This window comes from Lepus europaeus, chromosome X (genome assembly GCF_033115175.1).
Source record: "Lepus europaeus isolate LE1 chromosome X, mLepTim1.pri, whole genome shotgun sequence".
NCBI lineage: Eukaryota > Metazoa > Chordata > Mammalia > Lagomorpha > Leporidae > Lepus > Lepus europaeus.
Window position 1 is genome coordinate 16,528,718 of NC_084850.1, and position 18,313 is coordinate 16,547,030.

At 38.2% G+C, this 18,313-nt stretch overlaps 1 protein-coding gene across 6 annotated transcripts in view; it reads left to right on the forward strand.

Annotated features, from left to right (window-relative positions):
- Positions 1-18,313, forward strand: part of FGF13 (fibroblast growth factor 13) — a 723,070-nt gene that overhangs the window by 414,364 nt on the left and 290,393 nt on the right. For 3 of the 6 annotated variants that reach the window (XM_062183982.1, XM_062183983.1, XM_062183980.1), the window contains one exon: positions 11,203-11,370. The exons of 1 other annotated variant lie outside the window; for it this stretch is intronic. In XM_062183982.1, coding sequence (XP_062039966.1) covers positions 11,203-11,370 — 168 coding nt within the window. Of the gene's footprint in view, positions 1-1,448; positions 1,470-10,492; positions 10,590-11,202; positions 11,371-18,313 lie in introns of those variants that run through there. 2 more of the 6 variants (XM_062183985.1, XM_062183986.1) reach the window with 2 other exon arrangements.

Genomic DNA, 18,313 nt, shown 5'->3' on the forward strand with positions numbered 1-18,313 from the left:
CAAGACATCCCAGGAGGCTTGAGACAATCACAAGAACCAAACTTCTCCCTTAGCCCATGAGATTTGGACCAGAGATTAGCTTTCAAAACATAAAATAAAAGTCGGAAGGGGATCATGCTGCCAAGTAGCACAGGGCTCTTGTAGCATGCCATGAGAGGAGGTGTGGTGTTAAAGGACACATTTTCTAGGAAGACACAGGTGTAAAGCTGGAGAGTACACTCTAGAGTATATTGTCATGAAACCCTCTGAGATTTAATGCTCTAAAAATGGAAAAGATTGAGAGGAGAAAATAGGCTTTCTCTAGCAATTTAGAGTGTGATGTTACCTGAAAAAGGTATTGAGATCAAAGGTTGAGAAGATTTCAGGTAAGAAAATTTCTGTGAGTAGCCATGATATCATTCTGTGATCCTAATCAAACCTTCTGTACTATAGTTATTAAAACAAAAGGCATGTGTACAAACACACACACACACACACACACTGGGTAGAGCTGGTTGGTAAAGCAACCATGGGCAATGAATTACCTGGGAATCTTCACCGTGAAATACACCAGAGACCCTCTTAATTATGCATGGAGGAAAAGTCAGAATTTATTACAAAAGCAAAGCCAGGGATCAATATTTAAGTAATCTTTTTTTCCTCAGAAACCTTTTATTTAAAGAATACAAACTTCATACATTTCATAATTCCAACTTTAGGAACATGGTGATTCTTCCCACCATACCTACCCCCCGACCTACTTTCTCACCCCTCTTCCTCCTCCCTCTTAATCCCATAATTATTTTTCACTAAGATCTATTTTCAATTAACTTTATACACACATGATTAACTTCTATGTTAAGTAAAGAGTTCAAGAAATAGTATGGGGAAAAAAAAACTTCCTCAACAGTCAAGAAAAGGGCTGGTCAAAGTCATTGCTTCTCAAAGTGTCAATATCACTTCTATAGATTACCTTTTAGGTAACTATTAGTTATCACAGGTCAGGGAAAACATATGGTATTTGACCTTTTGGGACTGACTTATTTCATTAACTATGATGTTTTCCAGTTTCATCAATTTTGTTTCAAATGACTAGATTTTTTTTACCATTGTGTAATATTCCATGGTGTACATATCCCATAATTTCTTTATAGTCTTCAGTTGACAGGCATTTGGGTTGATTCCATATCTTAGCTATTGTGAATTGAGCTGCAGTAAACATGGGGGTACAGATAACTCTTTCATACGCTGATTTCATTTCCCTTGAGTAAATTCCCAGAGGTGGGATGGCTGGGTCATATGCCAGATCTATATTCAGATTTCTGACATATCTCCATACTGTCTTCCATAGTGGCTGTACAAATTTACATTCCCACCAACAATGGATTAGGGTACCTTTTCCCCTATATCCTTGCCAGCATATCCCCATTCTATGGGTGAGAAAACCAAGCCTCAAAGAAGAAACATGACTTTCCCAAGGTAACACTGAGGTGAGTGGTGGGGTAACCATAATTTGATACCAGAGCAGGTTGGTTTTAAGCTTTTTGTTTGTGTGTAGTACTGCACTGTCTGGCATTTGTAACTTGCTCTGTAAGAGATCCATTTGTAGTCTTTGCTTGTTTAAAGTCCTAGTTTCTTCTATAGTTCTTCCCTTTTTGCTCAGGAAAACATTTCTTTGGAGTTAATTGTGTTTACACTTGTGTGTGTGTTTTTTTTTTTTTCTTACTCCTTCAGTTAGACACATTGGTTTGCCAACCTTGCCACATCTTAGAACTACCTGGAAAACTCTTCAGAGCATAAAGTCCTAAACCCCACTCATATACCAATTAAACCATTATCTCTGGATGTGGGATCCAGGCGTGGGCAATTTATCCAAGTTCCCCAGGTGATTCTGATGTGCAGCAATTGTGGAGAACCACTGAATTACAGCATTCAAGGGAATAATTTCTAGAAAATATAACCCTAATATTCTTTTCTGTGATGTCGTAAAAGAAGGTCCAATATATTTAAGTAGCCAGTCACCAAAAGTGTTTCCAGTGAGTTCTTGGTACTATTTTCTTTATGATTGTGAGAGAAAGGTCCAGTGTATTTAGTCAGTCACCAACAAGGTTCCCAATTAATCCTTAGCACCATTTTGTGACTGTAAGCTTGAACAGCTTGGAGGTTGTAGCTGCTATAAACTTTGAAATGGTTCTAATATGGACCCTGTGGCTGAGGTGATAACATGAGGAACTGATGAGGAAGGGTCAGGGTGCAGGAATGCATCATCATATATCTGCTTCAGTACAAAGTCTCATTTTCAGCTAATATCATGGGCTTTTACTGAAACGGTGGGCTAATAATTATTTTAATATGACTGCCTTTCCACCACAATGTGACTGTAAGCTCCCACAGGGCAAGAACTACATCCACAAGGTGAGAACCAAGTCTCAACACCTTTTGGGATTATCTTCTCTTTCCCAGTGGCCCAGAACACTCTGCAGGTCAAGTTGTGTGTGCACAGAATGAGCACCTTCTAGCAATGTCATGCTTACCTTGAAGGTGTGTGTTAGGAAGTAGAGATAACAATTGCAACAATTTCAGCACACTTTCTGGCACCTAGCCAACACAAAGTAAGGGGTAGCTGTAGCAGATGCAATTCTGTGTGCTAGAGATAGTGCTATTGAGCACTGTATTCTGGTGTTTGGTGCTGTCTAAGCTACAAGTAATTTTTCTGATTGAGAGGCAAATAGAACCTGATAGAAGGGGCTTGATAATAATCTGGTGGGCTTTAGGCCTTGTAAGTTAAGAGGCCCAGACCTACCTATCTCTTCACATGGGGTATATCCTAAGGGAGGTGTGAACCTCCTAGGGGAAGGCACTCTGTTGACTTTCATTACTTGGCTGGGCTGGGAGGAGAGCTGGCCAGGTAAAGGCAGATGGCATCTCTAACAAGAAATTTATAGTTCTGCCTGCAATGTTGCTGACCGTACTTGACCATACCTTCAGCTGCAGTGGTCACTTTGGAAGTTGGGCTGAGTGAAGGGCTTTTCAGCTTAGAGCCAATAAGATCTGTGGCTCTGACCTGGGCATCCTTCAACTCCAGGGCAGGTCCATTTCCAGTGATCCAACTCTTGGCAGAGCTGCCAGGGCTCTTCACAAGCTGACTTCTGTTGAAGCCCAGGCTTACCATTTTGAAAGCCACTGCAGTGGACTGGCCTGTTGGGTCTCCTTGAGGGCAGATCACTCTACAGATCAGCCATTAATAGGCCTGCCACCCATTGCTTCTGATGCCGAGCTTTCTTTTCCTCCTGGTTTGTGTTAAAGCAGACCAGAGGATGCAAGTCAAGGGAGTGCTCAAGTCCCATCTCTAATCTTCGGTGGCCTGAACTACAAGTCTATATTCACAGGCATGTTCTGTAGTAGTTTTTCTAAGGTAGACAATGCCCATGAGGAAAATTATATTCTCGCTTTAAAACTTTTTTTCCCTTTTGTCTGAAAGGGAGGTTTTTTCTGCTTACTGTATAATTTGCTGATGGCGAAGTGAATCTAGCTATGAGATTATTATTTAAGTTCTTATTTTGGCTATGCTATTACAGAAAAATGTTAGCCATCTCTTTTATAAGGTCTAAAGATTAAATTGTGCATCTTACAGATTCCTTCATAGTAGAATTAGTTTCCCACCTTGAAGACAATAGAGAAATGAAAGAACAAGTTGGGCTTAGAATAGAGAAATGAGGGAGCAAGTCCTAGATCGCTTGCTGACAATAGCAATATCACATGAATACTTAGCAAACAGTTTCAACCATTAGATAACAACTTAAGAAAACATTTACCAGAAGGTCCAATGCCTTCTATAAATTTTAAGAATCATGTATTTGAAAACACCTCTTAAATATCTAACATGGTGTAGTTTGTTTAACCAGTAAACTTAAGCACAACCATATAAAATGTTTTTAGTTTCTTTCTACCAACAAGTTTAAAACATATGATACACAGATTCAGGTCACACAAATTAAAATGTATCTTTGATTGATTTTAGCAGCTTAAATTTATGGACAATCTTATCTATAAGCCATTTGAAATAAAACTCTTAATAAAATTTCCCCATGTGGACATACAATATGTACACACATATAACATAGCATAGTAGACCAATATAGCAATTTTAATAATAGCTTTTAAAATCTTTAACTCTTTTTGTAGATTGCCAATTGATTTGAATTGCTTTTTGTTTTTAGTAACCTCAGTTAACTATACTTTCAGTTGGTACTGTTAATACATTATTGGCTTCATCTGTTTACAGAGCCATCCCAAAGTACTGAATACAATAAAAGTGGCTGGAAAAAGTCGATAGGAACCTATAGGAGGACAGCTAAACACAGAACCAACAACGCTTTAGTTTTATGAGCAGCAAATCATATATAACTGTGGATGACAAAAGACTTTAAGTCGCCATGTTTAAAATTATAAACTCATCAGCCACCAAGAGGCACTTGCTTACTTCACAGTATTTTTCAAAGCACCTGTAGGATTTTACAATTATTGAACCCTTTAGGCCTCTGGGGCTTTCTCATTAAGATAATTATCATGTCTAGTAACACAAGATCATTAGACTTTTTAATTCTCAAACATTTGTATTAATAGCATTTTCCATTATACAAACTTAAAACTTGGTACCACGTCACATCTTGACAGTCCTTCTAATATAATCCAAATAGCCTGATTAGTCGGTGTCTCTATAAGATGAGAGACATAGGTCCTTCGATTTTTTCAGTTGGGCCCAAACTGGAAAAACCAAAGTCCAGGATTTACTGGAAATTTTAGAGACCAGATTGTTTGAAACTTTGATTTTTTGAATGCCTGTCAAGAATGCCAAGAAGGCTCAAAATCCAAAATATCTGGTTGAAATAAGATTCCTTAAAATCATGACATAATATAGACCAAATTTGATCATTGTTACAGGTGATTATTCAAATCTTTGAAAATAAGCACATATTTCAATAACCCATAGCTCTTAATAAAAATTCAGCTGTTTTTTAACAATTAGAATTTAACAGACATCAAGAGAACATCATAGATTACTGTAACACATTCCTTTAACAGAGCATCAGAGTTTAATTCTATGTCAAAGAGAAATTGAGCTTCCTGTGATCTTTTGCTGTGAGGTTTCCTTCCTTTACCTTCTTTCATATTGGTGACCATGTTTCTGTGTTTCTGTGTGTAACACATCTTTAAGCATCTTTTGCAGGGCAGGACGAGTGGCGACAAATTCTTTCAGTTTCTGTTTGCTATGAAAAGTCTTAATTTCACCTTCACTCACAAATGAGAGCTTTGCAGGATATAATATTCTGGGCTGGCAGTTTTTCTCTCTTAGTATCTGGGCTATGTCTCGCCATTCCCTTCTAGCTTGTAGGGTTTCTGATGAGAAGTCTGCTGCGAGTCTAATTGGAGATCCTCTGAGAGTAATCTGACGTTTCTCTCTTGCACATTTTAGGATCTTTTCTTTCTGTTTCACTGTGGTGAGTTTGATTACAGCATGTCGTGGTGAGGATCTCTTTTGGTCATGTTCATTAGGGGTTCCACAAGCTTCCTGTACTAAGATGCCTCTGTCCTTCTCCAAACCTGGGAAATTTTCTGCTAGTATCTCACTGAAAATGCCCTCCAATCCTTTCTCCCTCTCCATGCCCTCAGGAACTCCTTGAAACCGAATGTTGGATTTTCCAATAGCATCCTGTAGATTCACGACAATATTTTCTAGATTTCTAATTTCTTCTTCTTTTCTTAGGTTTGCCTGTTTCCTTTCCTGTTCTCTGTCTTCCAAGTCTGATATTCTCTCCTCTGCCTCGCCCATTCTGTTTTCAAGGCTCTCTAATGTGTTTGTCATTTGATCTATTGAATTCTTCATTTCATTATGATTTCTCGTCACCATCACCGTTTCTTGTTCCACTAGTTGTTTCATTTCACCTTGATTCCTCCTTAATATTTCATTTTCACGAGAGAGATTTTCTATCTTGTCCATTAAGGATTTCTGTAGTTCAAGAACTTGTTCTTGAGAACTTCCCAATGTTCTTATCAATTTTTTGAGATCTGCTTCTTGCATTTCCTCGATCTCATCATCTTCATAATCTTGAATTGGGGTGTCTTTTTCATTTGGGGGCGTCATAGTGTCCTCCTTGCTCTTGTTACCTCGGTTTTTGCGTTTGTTGTTTGGCATGTTGGAGATATTTGGTTTCTTCACTGTGGTGTTTTCTCCTGTCACACCATGGCTCCATATTAAGTGGACTGTCTGCCTTCGGTGGAGCCCTAGAGGCTTGAGATGAGTGTGGACTGAGAGCTGTGTTTGGTTCCCCAGGGTTGAGGGTGTGCCAAAGATGACACTCCCAGGTTAGGCGTGGTAAATCTCTCTTTTTTTGATTCAAAAGGGAAGCAATTCCGCACAGCTGAACGTAATTGGAGGTAGTTAGCAGGCAAATGATATACCCACAGGAGCCAGAGATCAGAAGCTCTTTCCCAAGGACCACACAGGGAATCTGTGCTGCCCTCAGTGTGGGCTCCAATTCTGCTGCAATCTCCCACTGGGTTGCCAAGTTAGATGCTAATCTCCTGTTATTTCACCCCTCTCCCCAGAGTCAGGTTCCTCTGCTAGGCTCAGGGCCGGTGCAGACCCGAGGTCGCCCTGCCCATGACGCATGTCCAAAATGGCGCCTGCTCTCTGTGTCACTAGCCCTCGAGGGGTGAGCGGAGAGAGAGAAACCCGTGTCCGTATCGGTCACCTTTTTTTTTTTTCTCCTCTCTCTCTTCTAGTCAGCCTGGTGAACCCTTCCCCACGGAGTTTCAAGCCTCGCTCCCTCTAGTCTCCTCTTTCCGCTTCCCCGCCAGTGCCTTGGGCCACTGAGGCTCGGCTCACCTCGTGCTCCAGCGCTGGTGCGCTGAGTCCGCTGCTGGTGTCCCGAACCTGGGCTCCCATGCTCTCCACGCAGGTCCACTGTGAATCACCAGTTCCAGAAGAGTTTCCTCTGCTGTCTCTTCCCCCACTCCTCCCCGACCATGCAGTATCTCCACTTTTATCAACCTGTCTGTCCCCCAGACTAATCGTGTGCTCCATTCCCATTCCGCCATCTTGCCGCGAGTCTGTCTCTGTTTTCTTTCTTTGAAGAAATGAAGAAAAGTTCTTTGGAGAGAAAGGTAATCCTAGTACCAAAAATACTAATGAATGAGGTTGAAGTTGAAAGTATCAGTGCTTTTACAAAGTAGTCTTTACTTAGACATGCCACCAAACATGGAAATCTTGACTTCTAGGTTGTTGTTTTTTTTTTCTTTTTTCAAATAACATACTGTGTGACTTTATCAAGTCATTCTCCCTTTCTGAGCTTTATTTCCCATATATTTTAAGACAAAGACATTGCATTCACTTACCTCTAAAGAATTTTTCTTTATAATAGCATGGAGTATTATTGCATCATAGTGTTTGTCATATAGCTCAATATTTTGGAAGCTACTTTATGAGGCTCATATTTATTAATACCACTTTGTAGAGTAAACCAATTATTGGGATTTCTAAACGTAGGAAAGATAATTTCTTTAATTACAAAATTAATTTAAAAGATGCATTACATTAGATTATCTTATTTTACCAAAGGATAAAGTTTGTTACATATTGGTGCTTTCTTTATCATTAATTTGAGGTGGGAATATTTCTAGGAACATGATAACCTTAAGCCAAGTCAACAGGCTTAGGCACTATCAAACTCTCCTCTCTTACCATGACTTTTTCCTGCCTCTGTCCTTGATCTTAGTGATTACTGAGAGGCCTAGAGAAGAGTGGAGATGATCCAGTGTCAAACCAAATCTGGAAGCAGGTTTGCCTGCCTATTGGTTAGACTGTAGAATTTCTTCTGTAGTTGGAACTAACTCTTTCATAAACGGTACTCATAACTATCATCTTGCCAATAAGGTCATTTATCCTTATCACTTCTGTGTCTGAGTATGCCACCTGTCCGTGTCTGTGTGAGTATGGATATGTGAATTTGCATCTGTGCACTTTTCTCCTCCAAATCCGTACTACACCTGTGGGACTTTGGAATCTTCAGTGGGTGGGCTGTATGGTCAAGTTTGGGAGCAATGCTATACTGGTGACATTTCCATGCAGAAGCCTATATTCCTTGGCACCTGTTCTCATGGAGCTCAGCAGCTTTTCAAGAATTGGTCTTGTGAATGCAGAAATCAGCCATGAGCTGCTTTTACCCCTTACCTATCCTGAAGAATCAAGTTGAATCTGAAATAGGAAGCTTTGTGCAAATCAAGTGCCTGTCTATTGGTGCCTGTCTGTTGGTACTGGAATTATTTCCACCTCTAATGTTTAATAAATGCATTGCTGTGAAGGACAGCAGGAGTTACTAAGAAAAATGTGAACAAATTCTGCAAATGAACAAAGGGAGGGTTGGTTGTCAGATCATAGAGGTCATGTACAAGGAGGAAATACAGTAGAAGGGAGGAAATTAGCAGAAAATGTTAGAATAAGCTTGGAAAAGAATTCCATTTTTTTTCCTATTTTGATGAGCTGACTTGTTTGCAAGCCTTTCTTCCCCTGTCTAGAGCTGATATCCCTTAGAAATATTTCATCCTCATCCCTTTCTCTAGGCAAATGTAAAACAAAGGCACTCACCTGCCATAGTTCTTAGATCATATGGGAAGTGCTATTTCTCTCTCCTGCTGCTGTCAATTGCACATTCAGTTACTCTCCTACTTAAGGGAGTCCAGGGAATCAGTGAATTTGAAATAATCTTTTAATTTTTCATCACAAATACCTCAAGTTCAGATATCTTATAGATTTTAGTGAGGTGTTGTCTACACAGAGCCAATTCTTTTTAAGAAAAAATCCAAAATATTCCTAGCTCTTGTGTCAACATAACACCAAGCAACTGTTTGATTGACTATTCATTATTTTCCCAGTATACCTGAATTGACTCTTGTTCAAGGCATTGAGACAGCCTGAGACCAAAAATTGAACTATTAACTCCCAGATGTTCACAATTTCTAAGGAAATAACCAAGCCTGTGGTTATTACTCAGATGGTTCCTTAAATGCTCTTATTTTGTCACCTTTTATGCTTGCTAAATTCAGTTTGAAAAAAGAACAGGAGAGTGTGACAATTTTGTAGAAAGCAATTATCCTGCACTTTTGTGACCTTCATGCTTCCCCCACCATGATGAATTTTGGGGTTAACTCTTGTATCAAGTCAGCATGTCACTTTCACTAGAATTTTGTTTTATGTTACAGATAAAAGTTGTGTCTAATTAAACAATAATGATGGTAATGCAGGGCATTTTCTGGAAATTAATGACCAGCTGGGAATGTTTGAAGGCTGGAGAGTCAGCCAAAGGCTATTCAGCCTACCATTAATCTGCAGACATGCCCATTGGTGATGTCATTATTGGTTTTGAACAATGAAAATGAAAGAAAATTTATTCATATTTATCATGTAATTCTGAATAAAACTTTACTATGCACTATCCAAATGTCACTTTTTTTTTTAAATCCTCCAATTGCACTTAAATCTAAAAATGTTTTTCTCATATAGTAGTGCATGAAAATGGAAGTTGTACTTTGGCATATAATTGTGGCTGATTTTGGAAAAAAGTTCCAATTTTGATAGTTTTCTTTAGTATTTTGGATGCTAGAATCAGAATTTGTCTTCAACTGTGATCCTAGAATTTGATAAGTGTCTGCGTTATCATCAGTATCTGCTCATGGCAAGAAATGGCTGCAAATGTTTTGAATAGCAGCTGTTTCTAGCGAAGATGTGAATCCAGCAACTAGATTATAAGAAGCTATTTTCACTAACCTGATAGAAGTTAACTTTCTGCCAGGAAAAGCTGGTGGTGTGGATAGATAATATTTTTGGTTACCACTGCTGAATGCTAGAGGAAAATAGAGAACTGACTATAATATTTATCACATTCTGGCATAATTTAATATATTATAAAGGAAGACAATAAATACAATTACAGGCAACCTAAAAAGAACTTGTTCAAAACTCATAATACTAAAGACTTATGTAGATTTTTATGCCTTTTTTCCCCTGCAACATGAAAAAAGTTCTTAAAGTCCATTAAGATCTCAGCCAATGAACTAGAAGTGCTTTGACATACACAGAAGCTTCAGATCCCATCTAAATTCAGCCATAAATTGTTTATTCAGCCATAAGTTGTTTATTTAAAAAAAATGGCAGCATTATTCTCCCCATAAAAAAGTTTGCTGGTGGTATCAGTCCTCCTAAATACCTGTTAAGTGTATGCATTTGGGGGTGTAGAATGAGTCAGCACATCATTAATCACAGCTTTTGAGGCACTGACTCACTCCTGTTGAAATGAAATGGCCACATTGGGTAGGGTGTGAAAGAAAAAAGTCCATTCTGGGGTCAATTCTGTTTCTGCAAATACAGTTCAAATTTGCACCTACTTAATGGGTGGTTTTCAGACTAACGTATATCGGAGTGGAAGTGTAGAGATAGACATCTGTTTTTTTTCAGGGGAAATATAGTAAGAAAATGTGGACTGAGAGGAGCCTAGTGTATACATAAGGCCAAAATTAGGAAACCAAGCCCAGCTCTTCCAGAATCTAATGAGGTAGGTCTATGATCCAGTGATGATCCTTAGGCTGCAATTGCTTGTCTTCATTAAGAGATTTTGAACATCTTAAGAATATTTGCAACAGCCCCAATTCTATTAGGAAATAGAAGAGTGAAGAGCAGTGCTTTTATTTCTTCTGTCAGACTCAGTATATACTGCTTGGAAGTCAAGCTCTCACCAGGAACAGACCAAGAAAATAACATAAGCAAATTCAGTTATAATTTGTGGATATTTAGCCAATTTCATCTGTAAATATTTATATTACCCCTTATTTAAAAATGTGAGCTTTTTATGGTGTTTATTTAGGTACAACATGGGTATTGATATTAAAATATTTTATGGCACTTCATGTACAATTTAACACTGTTAAATTTTCAATGTACTAGCAATAGAGGTATATGCAAGTATAACTGAGTAGCTATCCCCAGGGCTTTAATATTTTAAACTGAGCCCCTGAAAATAAAATTGCCAAGCTACTAGATGTTCGTCTTTGAAGTCTTTCTTAGGAATGTTGTTTCTTTAGTCTTCCCTGGGAGTAGATTTGATTTAAGAAGTTCTCTGCTTTCGTGAAGCTCTAACTTAAGTTCATTTTGTTATGTGGTGACCACAGTTCTGGATGACGCCCCCCCTGGCACACAGGAATACATTATGTTACGGCAAGATTCCATCCAATCTGCGGAATTAAAGAAAAAAGAGTCCCCCTTTCGTGCTAAGTGTCACGAAATCTTCTGCTGCCCGCTGAAGCAAGTACACCACAAAGAGAACACAGAGCCCGAAGGTTTGTGCACGACAGACGCGTGTTTTGCTTGTTTTCTTTCATTCTTCTTTCTCTTTCTTTCGGATTGTATGTTGCCCTTTGGTGTGCTGTGTGTTGTTTAGCCCCTGCCATAGCTAGGGGACCCCCTGTCTCGATGGTGAATGTGTTATGCAGTCTCAGTTGTGACATTGTATAATACAGTCATCCTTGGCACAGTGTGCAGTGTGCTCCTGCTTTTTGAAGCTAAAACATTTTCAGTTGGTGTCATCACACTGCCCTGTTTTGGCTGTCGAAATTGCTTGTTCCTGTAGCCAACATCCGGCCAAGTCTTTTCCCATCACATTGCATTCCTGAAGCATCAGTCAGCTGAGGAATGATACTTCTAAAACGAAAGAATGAGAGAAGACTGTTTCAAATTTTCCAACTCCTCTACTCATAAAGCTTCTGCATTGCTCTGGAAGAATGCTCATGATCTACTTAGTTCGCTGAAGCCAGCCTGGACTTCCCATGTAATGCACGTCCACTTGCACTTTGCCATAGTGAAATGCATGCCTCAAGGGAATTATGAGTAGTTTCATTTTCTTTTCAGCTCAAGTACAGTTTTGGACAATGCTAATCGCTGTTACTTAAATTGAGGTTAATAAGGTATTCATTCTAATCCATATCACAAATCTCTAAATATCTGGCTGAAAGAGTATTTGTTTATTTTTCTAACTCTTTTGCATATATCAAACAGGAATATTTTTCACAATATAAATAAAATGTAATAAATTTACTGCATTCTATGCATATTTCAACTTTCAAAGTGACACTTCAGAATGATAAACATGTATACTAATTTAAAACTGATGAAACAACCCATTTTCCTCTTCATATCAAATACCATTGATGCAGTTTATCAATGACTGACATTGGAAGGGACAACATTCACTGGTGCTTTGGCAGCTGTATTCATTTTTGCATGAATGGTTGTTATAGAACTGCTAAGGGTTCTGGTATGGTTTCAAGTTGGCCTTTTATAACATATGGGAGTCCTCAACATAACTGTCTCTCTGATCTAGAAAAGATTCCCACATGATTCTGTTTAAAATTTGATGTAAAGAAATTACTCCAGATGGACTCTAGTCCATCAATTGGGAAGAAAGGATTTACATTTCAGAATTCCCCTTTCTATTTCTTGCAACTGTTCATTGGCACAAAACGAGACACCTACTTCTATGTTTAATTCTATTTCAGTGAGAGCATTTACATTTATTTTCAACCAAGACTTTTGGTATACAAAGCTATTGATTTTGGGTGTGAGTTCTAGTGCCAACATTTGTTCATCTGGAGGTGTAAATGGTGATCTTTACAGTGAATAAAATCAATCTTTGAGTGGTTTAGTAGAGAAGATAGTAATTTGATATTCTTTAATGAAACAAAAAGTTTTAGCCAGTGAAAATTACTATATAAAATGCATTCCAGTATTTTGTTTTCTTCTGTATAAAATTATAAAAATAGCGATAGGTGATAGCTGACATATAGAGACTGCAATACTATTTACAATCTTACTGAACCCCTTCACCTTAAAATGAAAATACTTGATCTCTGTACAAATGACCGTGATCCAGAAGACCTTATATGGGAGCTAAAGAAAACATGCTGTGGAATAGACCTTGAATAAACAAGGAAACAATGCCAAGAAATTAGCATGGTTACCTCATGTAGGATATTGAAGCTCGTCAATTCCAAGAGGTGAAGTAACTGTGGGATTGGAATGGTTCAGTGGTGAATCTGGAAACCTGAAAGATATTCTTGCATGTCCGATTTTTAAATGCTATAAGGTAGTCTATGGTTTACAAAGTTGCTGCAACATTTTATTACAATTAGTAGAAATAAAAGTCCTCTTTATTGCAGATGGATACTATCTTTTGCCCAAACTATACCCATGCATTGAAATATTTAATTCTCATGTGATGTATTTGAAAAGATACTCCAACTAATGGTCTCTGTGCCAAAGCATGAGACCTTAATTGATGTTGGCTGTGAATGCCCACCAATTTCACAGTGGGCAAATGGGTAAGCCATTTATTGGTCTAAGCCATTCCAGCCTGCCAAAATGACCTCTTCTAATGAGATTGCATTCAGATAGTCTCAAAAAATCTTTAAGTGTAAAACTTATTTTAAATTTGGAGAAAATAAGTTTCAGTTGTCTGTTTTAGAAATGATTAAGTCAAAGAACTTCAATGTGTGATAAGTTACAGTGGAAATTAATTGGATTTTTCCTTATTGAATTGATAAAATCAACTAGATATTTTTGTTTTAATATAGGTAAACTCTTGGTGTTTCTTCTGTATGCACTAATTTGTTAGGACCAGGTTATTTCCATGGATTATTATAATTTGAGATTTGGTACAAATGACTTATTTAAGAGAATTCACAATCATCTATAATTTGAAGTTGTTTTTGTGTTATGTCCAGAACACTCAGAATCCATGTAAAGTAATGCATAGACAAACTGAACTATCTCACTGGCTTTTCAAAATACAAGGCCAAATTATACTTCACAAAATCAGGTTTCTATTTATGAAGAGCCAGTTTCTAAACAAATTATTTTAATCTGTTTCAAATACTTGTGATTTTCAGTTATGTGATTATTTCCATAAAAACCACTTATGAATATAAGTGAGTACTTATTTGAGTACTGGAATTTGGCTGAGGAAGCACATACAAGTATGAGAGTGTCTAATTTGGCCCAGTACCAGCAACATTCTTTGTTATAAAAAAGCCACATAGAGAGTGGAAATCATTACCAAAATCTTTTCTTACTGTTCCAAAAGCCTTTTGGCAAGAGCAAGTATAATCTTCATAGCTTTACTCTTTTGTTCACTTTTTCTTTCTATGTCATATATGCCAAAATGAAATCACTGATTTAGAGTAAATCCTGGAAGCCAATCTATTATCAGCATAGTAGCTGCATCCTAGATGTCATTCATTGGGCTTTTACTAATGTTTGAAGATTGTTAAGAGGAATCACACCAATATAGGCATACTTGCAGGAGATAGAATTGAGAAAGTACAGAGAAAAATAGTGTTTGCTTTTAGGATTAACAGTTCTGATTACAGTAGTAAATTTGAAGGACTTAACATAATGTAGCAAAATATTACAGAGCTCATCAACTTATCGTCTTTTAATCAAGCATTTGGCCTCTTTTCTATTTGGTCCTGTTTTCATGTGATTACACACACCCTAGTACTTCAAAAATTTCTTGGAAATGCGTATTATGAAAAAAATTTATGCATGAGTTTCAAAAAGAATTTGTACCAAAATAAATTTACCCTTCAATTTCTTTTTCCATGAACTTAAAATTATTTTCATACACACACATGCATGCACATACACACCTGCACACATGCATTCCATCTCCCTAAGGTCATCAGTAACCTTTTTATTCAGACAAGCAATGCTTTGTTTGGAGGAGATAATCTGTGCTCAAGACTGTGATGAAATACAGCAGTTTTCACAAACCAAAGAAAGCAAACTTATGTTCTAAATGTCACGGAGGTATATTTACTTGCAACTAGTAAAATTACTATTACTTTGATAATTCCTTGATTTCTTTATTCCAGAAAGAGCATATGTCAACATGAATATCAGTGTTGTTTAAATGGTAGGAGAGAAAAAAGGTAAAAGCTTTTCAAGAAGCATGCTAAGGGAAATATTTTTCATTTCATATTAATTTTTTTAAAAATGTTGTTGTCTCCTGCTGTTGTGTCTGCCTCATTTTAATACTATTTTTCCTCTTGAGAAAAAAAAAAGAGCCAGCACCAAATTGATTTAATCATAGGTTCAATGAAATTAAACTGTTGTGCGATCATTTTGTCACTAATTTAAAATTGGGTATAGCAACCTGTAATGCTGGATGCCTGCAGATGTCTTGATTTCCAGGAAAGGTTTGACTGGGTTCCAAGTATATCCTCTTGAGTAACGTGAAGGAGATATTACTATTCAACTAGAAAACATGAAGTCATGAGTTTAGGCAACTCTGAAGAAACAAACAACTTTGTTCTTAATTTTCTGATGTCAGAGTGTATAAGGCTTAGGGTCACTGTCTTTGAGTTATGACCCAAAATATGACAAAATGACACCAGAGTGTTTTCTTTGCTCATTGAAGCAAAGGTCAGCATAATTACAGAGTCACAAGGAAGACAAGTATTGGTTTGTATTAAAACCAGAAATCTGAAAACAGTGGTGATTAGCAATGAGTAAACACTAGCCTCTTCCCACAAAGTGTTCAATGTGTTCCTATTAGTTGCATATCAATTATTTCTTAGAAAACAACTTGTTATACTCTGATAACATTAGGACACCAGCAATGGCACTGAAACGAAATTCTCTCTTCACTCCTATTTCCCTCACTGAATAGAAGCAAATATGAAATTGAGTTATATTTAGGGGATAGCTTCCACTCTCTGTCAAACTCATAATCTAATCAAGGAAGTATACTTAGCAGCCAATAATTCAGTTTTAGAACAGGATGGGCATTTATTATTCTCTTATTGAATATATGCATCTCAATTCAGTCTCCAGGCTGGCTTTTACTGTAGAAACTAATAACCATTCATTCTTTGAAAATATGATTCACTTATTAAAGCAACAGGCCTCTTTCCTCCCTTGTTGCTTGGGTGTTTCCATCATGGTATTGATGTTATTTTCCCCGAGCTGAAGAAATCTCTCCTGTGCAATTTCCTTTTTTTCTCTCATCTTTTTTTTATTTTTTAAAGATTTATTTATTTATTTGAAAGGAAGTGTTAGAGGGAAAAATGGAAAGGGAGAGAGAGAGAGAGAGAGAGAGAGAGAGAGAGAGAGAGAAAGAGAGAATATCTTTCATCTGCTGGTTCACTCTCCAAATGGTCACAAAGGCTGAGGCTGGGCCAGGTTGAACCCAGGAACCAGGAACTCCAGGTATCACACATGGGTAAAAGGGGTCCAAGAAGTTGGGCCATCTTCTGTTGTTTTCCCTGGACACATTAGCAGGGAACAGGATTGGAAATGAGCAGCCGGGACTCCAACCCATGCTCATCTGGGATGCTGGCTTTTTAGTTGATGGTGCTTTTTTTAAAAGCACCTTTTTTTTTTTTGACAGGCAGAGTGGACAGTGAGAGACAGAGAGACAGAGAGACAGGTCTTCCTTTTGCAGTTGGTTCACCCCCCAATGGCCGCTGCGGCCGGCGCTCTGCAGCCAGTGTACCGCGCTGATCCGAAGCCAGGAGCCAGGTGCTTCTCCTGGTCTCCCATGCGGGTGCAGGGCCCAAGCACTTTGGGCCATCCTCCACTGCACTCCCGGGCCACAGCAGAGAGCTGGACTGGAAGAGGAGCAACCGGGACAGAATCCGGCGCCCCAACTGGGACTAGAACCCGGTGTACCAGCACTGCAGGCAGAGGATTAGCCTATCGAGCTACAGCGGCACCGGCTCTTTTTAGTTGATGGTTAAACCTGCAGGGCCACAACACTGACCCCTCCTGTGCATTTCTCTTGACTGAGATTTCTCTTACTTTATATTGGAGACAGATATGTCAGCTGTATGAAGCTGGCACTGATATTTTAGACATCTGAAATTTTTATTTTTCTTTTATTTGTTTGAAAGTAAGAAAGAGACAAAGAGAGAGCTCCCATCTTTTTGTTCACAGCCCAGATGCCCACACAGCCAAGAGTAAGCCAGATTGAAGCCAGGCACCAGAAACTCAACAATGTGGGCCATCACCTGCTTTCTCTCAGGGTGCACATCATCAGGAAGCTGTAATCAGAAGTAGATCTGGGACTCCAACCCAAGCACTCCAAAAGGGATGCAGATGCCCAAGTGGCATTTTAACTGCTAAGCCCATTGCCCATTTCAGGCATTTATTTTTAAGATGACACCACCCTGTGAAAGTGCTCTGAAATTCTACCATATGAATGACATTATATGTTGGTGATTTTAATGCAAAAAAAAGTAAAATAAAAAATATCATATTTAAAGAAATCTGCTAATTATCCACTCATGAAAGTGCTGCCCTGTTGAAAGCCATTGTATTAGAGATCTTGTTGCCAACATGCTACTGGTTGCTACTGGTATGTGATGTCTCAGAAACTCTTCTTGGATTTTTTGTTTTCACAATCAGTTGATAAAACTACTTAAGAATATATGCATGTGCGACCCAGCTACACTATGACCCATGTCCATAAAGGTATAGCTGGAATGACTTTTAGCAGATTCCTCAAAAGAAGCCCCCAACCTAATATATAGAAGTTGGCCTCTATTCAAGAGGTACACAAGAATATGCTGTTGCCTCATGTGCTTTAATTGACATCTCACTAGGTAATGAAGCTTTGGTCAGACAGGGACTTAGGTCATCAGATAATATTGTGTGATACAAGATTTTGAAGAAGAAGGTTGCTTTGCCCGAGACCATAGCTATGAAGTAGACTTTCACAGCTTCTTAAATAATCAACGGGTCCATGTTTTCCAATTATGTTCCATGAAACACGATATCTTTCTGAAAAGACAGATTCTGTGATCAAATACATGTTTCCCAAATTTCACACCACTCTTAGAGATGTCTGCTGAACTAAATAAAAATGTGCTCAATGACACAGTTCACAGTCCAGTGCTAGCTCTGTGGGTCGTACTTCTAGTAACACTGGTTTAAATCAATGATCTCGAACTTGTCTACACATTAGAGTCACCTGAGGACCTTTCTGATCTCTAAGCCCAACATCAGACCAAAAACAACCAAACTAAAATGAAACTGCAAAATCTCTTGTGGTACAGGTTCAAATCAGGTACCTTTTGAAAATCTCTCAAGGTGATTCTCATGTGTTAACAGGGTTGAAATTGCTGTCTTAGAAAAAAATCACCTTGGCATAAGGCCTGTTGAGTGATGTCAGCTATCAGTTTAGAAATGTTATCATGCTGCTTGCATAGTGCTCTTAAGGAGGTACCC